This window comes from Condylura cristata, unplaced genomic scaffold (assembly GCF_000260355.1).
Source record: "Condylura cristata isolate star-nosed mole 26May11 unplaced genomic scaffold, ConCri1.0 scaffold00002, whole genome shotgun sequence".
Lineage (NCBI taxonomy): Eukaryota > Metazoa > Chordata > Mammalia > Eulipotyphla > Talpidae > Condylura > Condylura cristata.
In genome coordinates, this window is record NW_004567103.1 from 40,412,971 (window position 1) to 40,421,967 (window position 8,997).

An 8,997-nucleotide genomic window follows, 5' to 3' on the forward strand; every position below is an offset into this window, starting at 1 on the left:
AAAATTACTCATATTATAGAAATCAAAATTTAATTTCTCCATGTTTAATTTCCAGTGCCTCCATCTGTGGAGCTAGATTTGAAGTTAATTGAAGGCCTTGTGGTAAAAGCTGGAACGACAGTCAGATTTCCTGCCATCATAAGAGGTGTACCTGTACCTACTGCAAAGTGGACAACCGATGGAAGTGAGATTCAAACAGACGATCACTACAAAGTAGAAACTGACAACTTCTCATCAGTACTTACCATTAAGGACTGCTTAAGGAGAGACACTGGGGAATATCAAATCACAGTTTCCAATGCAGCTGGCAGCAAAACCGTAGCTGTACATCTTACTGTTCTTGATGTTCCTGGTCCACCTACAGGTCCTATTAATATTCTGGATGTTACTCCTGAATACATGACTATCTCTTGGCTGCCACCTAGGGATGATGGAGGAACCCCTGTGATAAATTATATTGTTGAGAAAAAAGAAACAAGGAAAGACACATGGGGTGTCGTCTCTGCAGGATGCAGTAAGACAAAACTGAAAATCCCACATCTGCAAAAGGGCTGTGAATATGTTTTCCGAGTTAAAGCAGAGAACAAGATGGGTGTTGGTCCTCCCCTTGATTCCACTCCTACTGTGGCTAAACATAAGTTTAGTCCTCCATCTCCCCCTGGTAAACCAGTTGTTACTGACATCACTGAAAATGCTGCAACAGTGTCCTGGACACTGCCAAAATCTGATGGAGGCAGTCCAATAACTGGTTACTATGTAGAACGTCGAGAAATAACAGGCAAATGGGTGAGAGTCAACAAAACACCTATAGCTGACCTGAAGTTTAGAGTGACTGGACTCTATGAAGGAAATACATATGAGTTTAGAGTTTTTGCTGAAAATCTTGCAGGACTAAGCAATCCATCACCAAGTTCTGACCCAATAAAAGCTTGCCGGCCCATCAAACCCCCTGGACCACCTATTAATCCTAAACTGAAAGACAAGAGCAAAGAAACAGCAGACTTAGTGTGGACAAAGCCTCTCAGTGATGGTGGCAGCCCCATTCTTGGCTATGTAGTAGAATGTCAAAAAGCTGGCACAACACAGTGGAACAGGATTAATAAAGATGAACTTATTAGGCAGTGTGCCTTCAGGGTACCTGGGCTAATTGAAGGAACTGAGTACAGATTCCGTATAAAGGCAGCTAACATTGTAGGAGAGGGAGAGCCCAGAGAACTACCAGAATCTGTAATTGCAAAGGACATCCTTCATCCTCCAGAAGTAGAACTTGATGTCACTTGTCGTGATGTTATTACTGTTAGGGTGGGCCAAACCATCCGCATTCTTGCTCGAGTTAAAGGCAGACCTGAACCAGACATAACTTGGTCCAAGGAAGGCAAGGTATTGGTCAAAGAAAAGCGAGTTGACCTAATTCATGATCTACCTCGTGTTGAGTTACAAATTAAAGAAGCTGTTAGAGCTGATCATGGCAAGTATATCATCTCAGCTAAGAATAGCAGTGGACATGCCCAAGGTTCTGCTATTGTAAATGTCCTTGATAGACCAGGGCCTTGCCAGAATTTAAAGGTTACCAATGTAACCAAAGAGAACTGTACAATTTCTTGGGAAAACCCACTAGATAACGGTGGCTCAGAAATAACAAATTTCATAGTAGAATATCGCAAGCCAAACCAGAAAGGTTGGTCAATTGTAGCTTCGGATGTCACTAAGCGATTAATAAAGGCCAACCTTTCAGCCAATAATGAATACTACTTCCGTGTTTGTGCAGAGAATAAAGTGGGTGTTGGGCCAACCATTGAAACAAAAACTCCAATCCTGGCTATTAACCCTATTGATAGACCAGGCGAGCCCGAGAATCTTCATATTGCAGATAAAGGAAAGACATTTGTCTATCTGAAGTGGAGACGACCTGATTATGATGGTGGCAGCCCAAATCTCTCATATCATGTTGAGAGAAGGCTCAAGGGCTCTGCTGACTGGGAAAGAGTTCATAAAGGAAGCATTAAAGAAACCCACTACATGGTTGACAATTGTGTTGAAAACCAGATTTATGAATTTAGAGTGCAAACAAAGAATGAAGGTGGTGAAAGTGACTGGGTAAGGACAGAGGAAGTCGTTGTGAAGGAAGACTTACAGAAGCCAGTGCTCGATCTGAAATTAAGTGGTGTACTAACTGTCAAAGCAGGGGATACCATTCGACTCGAGGCAGGGGTTAGAGGTAAACCATTCCCAGAAGTTTCATGGACCAAGGACAAAGATGCTGTAGACTTAACAAGATCACCAAGGGTCAAGATCGATACCAGTTTTGATTCATCTAAATTTTCCATGACTAAAGCAAAGCGAAGTGATGGTGGTAAATATGTGATTACAGCAACTAACACAGCTGGCAGTTTTGTGGCCTATGCTACTGTCAATGTTCTAGATAAACCTGGTCCTGTAAGAAATCTGAAAATAACTGATGTGTCCAGTGATAGGTGTACTGTTCGCTGGGATCCACCGGAAGATGATGGTGGCTGTGAAATCCAAAATTATATTCTAGAGAAATGTGAGAGCAAGCGAATGGTTTGGTCTACCTATTCTGCCAATGTCTTAATACCTAGTGCTACAGTGACACGTCTCATAGAAGGAAATGAATATATTTTCAGAGTCCGTGCAGAAAATAAAATAGGCACAGGACCTCCAACAGAAAGTAAGCCAGTTATTGCAAAGACTAAATTTGATAAACCTGGCCGCCCTGATCCCCCAGAAGTCACTAAAGTGGGCAAAGAAGAGATGACTGTTGTTTGGAATGCACCTGAATATGATGGTGGAAAGTCCATCACTGGATACTATTTGGAGAAAAAGGAAAAACATTCCATTCGATGGGTCCCTGTTAACAAGAGTGCAATCCCTGAAAGACGTCTGAAAGTTCAGAACCTTTTCCCAGGACATGAATATCAGTTCCGTGTCAAGGCAGAAAATGAAATCGGAATTGGAGAACCAAGTTTGCCATCGAGACCAGTGATAGCAAAAGACCCCATAGGTATGATGCTTTCGTTTTTTCTAATACTACACCAGTTTTTCATCTCAAGCACAGAGATAATAGATAAGTGAATTCCTAACTTAAAAACTGTATTTTAGCCAATATTTTTCCAAATAGATCTTTTACCAAATAATGCCAAATATGCAGGCAATGGCAGATTCTAATTTTATGAAATAAAGTAAGAGTCAGTAATTGAGAAACTAAACACCCCAACTTGAATTAATTGATCATTGACTCTATAAAATTGCACATTAGTGTCACTAGCTGGAGTTCACCATGTGAACTTTATTCTTATACAATTTATTTTCAGAACCACCTGGTCCACCAACCAACCTCAAAGTAGTTGATACGACCAAAAGTTCTGTAACTCTTGGATGGGGGAAACCAGTGTATGATGGTGGTGCACCAATAATTGGATATGTTGTGGAAATGAGACCCAAAAGAGAAGATGCATCACCTGATGAAGGCTGGAAAAGATGCAATGCTGCGGCACAACTTGTCCGCATGGAATTCACTGTTACCAGCTTGGACGAAAATCAAGAATATGAGTTCAGGGTGTGTGCCCAAAACCAAGTTGGCATTGGGCGCCCTGCAGAACTAAAGGATGCTGTTAGACCTAAAGAAATCCTCGGTGAGGCCCCCACTTTATTGCATGACTCACTTCACTTTTCATTTGGTTTCTCCACATTCTGAATATTCAACTAATGGTTTTCATGACACCTGCAGAACCTCCGGAGATCGATCTGGATGCCAGCATGAGAAAACTGGTCACAGTGAGAGCAGGATGTCCCATTCGACTCTTTGCCACGGTGAGAGGGCGACCAGCCCCTAAAGTCACCTGGCGCAAAGTGGGTATTGATAACGTGGTCAGAAAAGGACAAGTTGATCTGCTTGACACTATGGCCTTCCTTGTCATCCCTAATTCTACCCGCGATGACTCAGGAAAATATTCCTTAACACTTGTGAACCCAGCAGGAGAAAAGGCTGTGTTTGTGAACGTCAGAGTACTAGGTGGGTTGTTAAGAAGATTTTCCTCTTCTTCAAAAATGTGTTCATTAATAATGAGGCTGAAGGACATGACTATATGATTTTGTGGTTCTTTACAGATACTCCTGGACCTGTGTCTGACTTAAAAGTTTCAGATGTCACTAAGACATCATGCCATGTTTCCTGGGCCCCTCCTGAAAATGATGGTGGGAGCCAAGTCACACATTATATTGTGGAGAAACGTGAGGCAGAGAGGAAGACTTGGTCAACAGTTACTGCAGAAGTTAAGAAAACAAGCTTCCAAGTAACCAATCTTGTCCCTGGGAATGAATATTTCTTCAGAGTAACTGCTGTCAATGAGTATGGCCCTGGTGTCCCAACAGATATCCCCAAACCAGTGCTGGCATCAGATCCTCTATGTAAGTAATAACTTTACCTCTTTTTAATTACAGACCTCCCCCCCGCCAAAACTTTAGCAAGGTCAAGATATCACATTTTATTTATCTCTTTTTTTTCTCCATATTTTTTCATTAAGTAGCCATACATTTGACCCCTTTTACCTGATTTGCTCACCTCTTTTTTTTTTCCTTCCCATCTGGTAAATACTAATTTGGTCTTACAGCTTAAATGTTTGTTTTGGTTTTATTCAGTGCATGCAACTGTTTGGCTCTCCATACATTTGCAGAATCATATGGTGATGTTCTTTCCTCTGTCTGATTTATTTCACTTCTCTGTCTGATTTATTTCACTAAACATAATACCCTCTAGGTCTCCATCACTTATTGCAAATATCAGGATTTCATGTTTTTTATAGCTGAGTAGTATCCCATTGTGTACATATACCACATCTTCTTTATACATTCATACATAAACGGACACGTAGGTGGTTTCCAGCTATTGACTATTGTATATAATGTTACAATGAACATTTTACTTTGCTGCTGAAAATAATTTATTTTTTGGAAACACAAGCAATGTAATATATAACTCACTCATTAAAATTTTTTTGATCTGACTCATACTTTACTTTCAACACAGCAAACTACCATTTGCAAATGCTTTCAAGCAAGTGGCATACTAAAACTTATGTATGATTTAAAAATGGGCTTGATTTGGTTATCTGGACAATTTTCTAAATGATGCTTTTCTTCTAGGTGAACCAGATCCTCCAAGGAAACTGGAAGTCACAGAAATGACAAAGAACAGTGCTGCATTAGCCTGGTTACCTCCCCTGCGTGATGGAGGTGCTAAAATTGATGGCTATATCATTAGTTACAGAGAAGAAGAGCAGCCTGCAGATCGCTGGACAGAGTACTCAGTGGTAAAAGACCTCAGCCTTGTTGTTACTGGCCTAAAAGAAGGAAAGAAATATAAATTCAAAGTAGTAGCCAGAAATGCTGTTGGAGTCAGTTTACCTAAAGAAACTGATGGAGTGTATGAAGCTAAAGAACAGCTGTGTAAGTAGTTATTGTTTTTATCATGTAAAGCTTTTTAGAATTTTCTTTTGACGTGAATATTTCTTCTTGAGGAATCAAAGTTCAGAATTACTTGGAAAACCATACAGGACAGTAATTTACAAACATTTAAGCCCACAAACACATCATAAATAAATAATGACACAGTATAAACATGCATAAGTATCATTATATGGCTGTATATGTAGCAGTATATGTGTGTATGTGTGTATATATGTATATATATATGTATATATATATATACACGTGTATGTGTGTCTGTTGTGTGTGTCTATATGTGAGTTTCTTGAAACAATACCTATCCTTATTTTCTATTCTATCACATTCTTCTTTAAAAATATTAGCTTTAATGCAAAGATTAATTTCAAGGACAAAGTTGCAACCCACAATGTGAGTAACGTGTTAGTATTGTTTCCCAACAGAGAATACTTAATCTCCCTACAAAATTAATGTGTTTTTATCTTACTTTCAGTGCCACCAAAGATCCTTATGCCAGAGCAAATTACTATTAAAGCTGGCAAGAAACTCCGGGTTGAAGCCCATGTTTATGGAAAGCCCCATCCAATTTGTAAATGGAAAAAAGGAGAAGATGACGTGGTCACATCCAGCCATCTGGCAGTACATAAAGCAGACAGTTCTTCCATTCTGATCATAAAAGACGTCACTAGAAAAGACAGTGGTTACTATAGCCTTACTGCAGAGAACAGTTCTGGGTCAGACACTCAGAAAGTCAAAATTATCGTCATGGGTAGGTTGAACTTCAGACAAATGAGTGTGTAAACATGAGGATCAAAGACACGTTTTCCTATCCAATCATTGTTCTTATGATTCTTTGCTCTTGGGTTCCCACAGATGCACCTGGCCCCCCTCAGCCTCCATTTGACATTTCGGACATAGATGCTGACTCTTGCTCCCTGTCCTGGCACATTCCCCTGGAGGACGGAGGCAGTAGCATCACCAACTACATAGTGGAGAAGTGTGACGTGAGCCGAGGTGACTGGATCACGGCTCTGGCTTCTGTCACCAAAACTTCCTGCAGAGTTGGCAAGCTGATCCCAGGCCAAGAGTATATCTTCCGGGTCCGTGCTGAAAACAGATTTGGCATTTCAGAGCCTCTCACATCTCCAAAGATGCTGGCTAAGTTCCCATTTGGTATGTTTCTTTCAGGCAGAAAAATACTTTGATATTTTTTTTCTAATCTGTTATTTAAAATAAATATGAACATTTCCCATGTCTTCATCTCCAGATGTTCCTAGTGAACCAAAGAACGCAAGAATCACTAAAGTCAACAAAGATTGCATATTTGTGGCATGGGACAGACCAGATAGTGATGGAGGGAGCCCCATTACTGGCTACCTGATTGAACGCAAAGAAAGAAACAGTTTGCTCTGGGTGAAAGCTAATGATACTCTCGTCCGGTCAACTGAATATCCTTGTGCTGGCCTTGTGGAAGGACTTGAGTATTCCTTCAGAATATATGCCCTGAACAAAGCGGGGTCTAGTCCTCCCAGTAAACCAACAGAATATGTAACTGCAAGAATGCCAGTTGGTAAGTTTTGTTTTTAGGCTGATTTGGTTTGGCTAACTATTGTGGAGGCATATTTGCATCTTAGAATCTGTGAAGATTCAGAAATATGTCCTCTCTCACACCATGCAAACAAACTTCATGTAACTCTCTAATATGCACACAGCAAGCACTCAAAAATTGCTATCAGTTAAGTTATTAATAAAATGGATGATTGTCATGTTGTTGGGCTAGTGACTTAGCACCAGGGGTGATAATGTAAAATATGGAAATTTGAAACTTCCACTATTTAGATACATGCTAAAAATACCTCTTTTGGTTTTAGATCCCCCTGGAAAGCCTGAAGTTGTTGATGTTACCAAGAACACTGTATCTCTCATCTGGGCTCGTCCAAAACACGATGGAGGCAGCAGAATTATTGGCTATTTTGTTGAAGCTTGCAAACTCCCGGGTGATAAGTGGGTACGATGCAATACCACACCTCACCAGATTCCCCAGGAAGAGTACACAGCTACCGGCTTAGAAGAAAATGCTCAGTACCAATTTAGAGCAATTGCCAAGACTGCAGTAAACATCAGCCAGCCTTCTGAACCTTCTGATCCAGTGACCATCGTCGCAGAAAATGGTAAGATTCTATAGTGGATTATAGACAAAGATGAGCAACTTGTGGTGTTCATTTCTCCTAATAAAAAAGTGAAGCCTACATCTATGGGGGGAAGAACAAATAAAATAATAGGGACTTTGCAAACAAACTCTAAAAATTTCTGGAAAACCCTAGTAACTTGTTAAACTAAAAGGCAGAATACAAAACTTTGAGAACTATATGATTTCAAACAGACAAGTACAGAGAGAGGACAAAGAAATATACCAAAATTATCATAATGAATATTTAAGGTGTTGTGATTAAGGATGATCTTTACTTTTTTTTTTGTTTCCATTGTCAGCGTTACTAAATTTTCACATTAAGCCTGCATTTGTTTTATAATGAATATATTACTTTTTAAAATCCATCTTTTGAAAGATACAGAGCAATGAACTTCCCACTTCTATGAAAGGAATTCTTTAATATAGTTTTGCTTGTCTTAAATTATTTCTTTTTTTTTTTCCAGTTCCTCCCAGGATAGATCTCAGTGTGGCTATGAAATCTCTGGTTACTGTAAAAGCTGGGACAAATGTTTGCCTGGATGCTACTGTCTTTGGTAAACCAATACCAACAGTTTCTTGGAAGAAGGATGGTACGCTTTTAAAACCAGCTGAAGGCATAAAAATGGCCAAGAACCGGGAACTGTGCACCCTGGAGCTGTTCAGTGTGAACCGAAAGGACTCAGGAGACTACACCATTACTGCTGAAAATGCCAGTGGTTCTAAGTCAGCCACCATTAAGCTTAAAGTATTAGGTAACAAAAGCATTTCCTTAGAATCCCATAGTCCACTTTACTTAATGTGAGGTAGTAGAACTTACAAAACCTTATGTAAGAAGATAGATACATACCCTAATGCATCTTTTGTAGCTACAGATTAATCTCTTCATAGAACTATACTGTTTTAGAGCTGAAGAGAGGACTGGAGATTACATTTTCCAGTTACCTAATTTTACATGTGAGGAAACTAGGTTCATAAAAGTTTAAGTGGACCCTCCCTGGTGGCATAACAGGGAAGGACGCAGCACTGCAAGCTAGCAGCAGCCTCTGCAGTCTGAGTTTGAGCCCCGCCCTAGAGGTGACTGCATGGCATGGCAGACCTCTCCTGACCTGCCTGCTGCTCCCCTCAGCAGTGTACTTGTCGATCTGCCTTTTCTGCTCCCCACTCTGTCTCAGGTGAATCCTCTCACTGCCCCTGCACCTCTGGCCTGTACCCCAGTTCTGTATGCATAAATGAATAGATCTTTTTAAAAAAAATAAGAAAGAAAGAAAGAAAGAAAGAAAGAAAGAAAGAAAGAAAGAAAGAAAGAAAGAAAGAAAGAAAGAAAGAAAGAAAGAAAGAAAGAA

The 8,997-nt window shown here is 40.1% G+C and overlaps 1 protein-coding gene across 1 annotated transcript in view; it reads left to right on the forward strand.

Annotated features, from left to right (window-relative positions):
• TTN (titin) overlaps positions 1-8,997 on the forward strand; it is a 274,545-nt gene that overhangs the window by 207,370 nt on the left and 58,178 nt on the right. The window contains exons 252-261 of the mRNA XM_012726861.1: positions 56-3,022; positions 3,333-3,653; positions 3,749-4,033; positions 4,129-4,428; positions 5,164-5,466; positions 5,957-6,232; positions 6,337-6,636; positions 6,731-7,033; positions 7,335-7,634; positions 8,119-8,406. Coding sequence (XP_012582315.1) covers positions 56-3,022; positions 3,333-3,653; positions 3,749-4,033; positions 4,129-4,428; positions 5,164-5,466; positions 5,957-6,232; positions 6,337-6,636; positions 6,731-7,033; positions 7,335-7,634; positions 8,119-8,406 — 5,643 coding nt within the window. The remainder of the gene's footprint in view (positions 1-55; positions 3,023-3,332; positions 3,654-3,748; positions 4,034-4,128; positions 4,429-5,163; positions 5,467-5,956; positions 6,233-6,336; positions 6,637-6,730; positions 7,034-7,334; positions 7,635-8,118; positions 8,407-8,997) is intronic.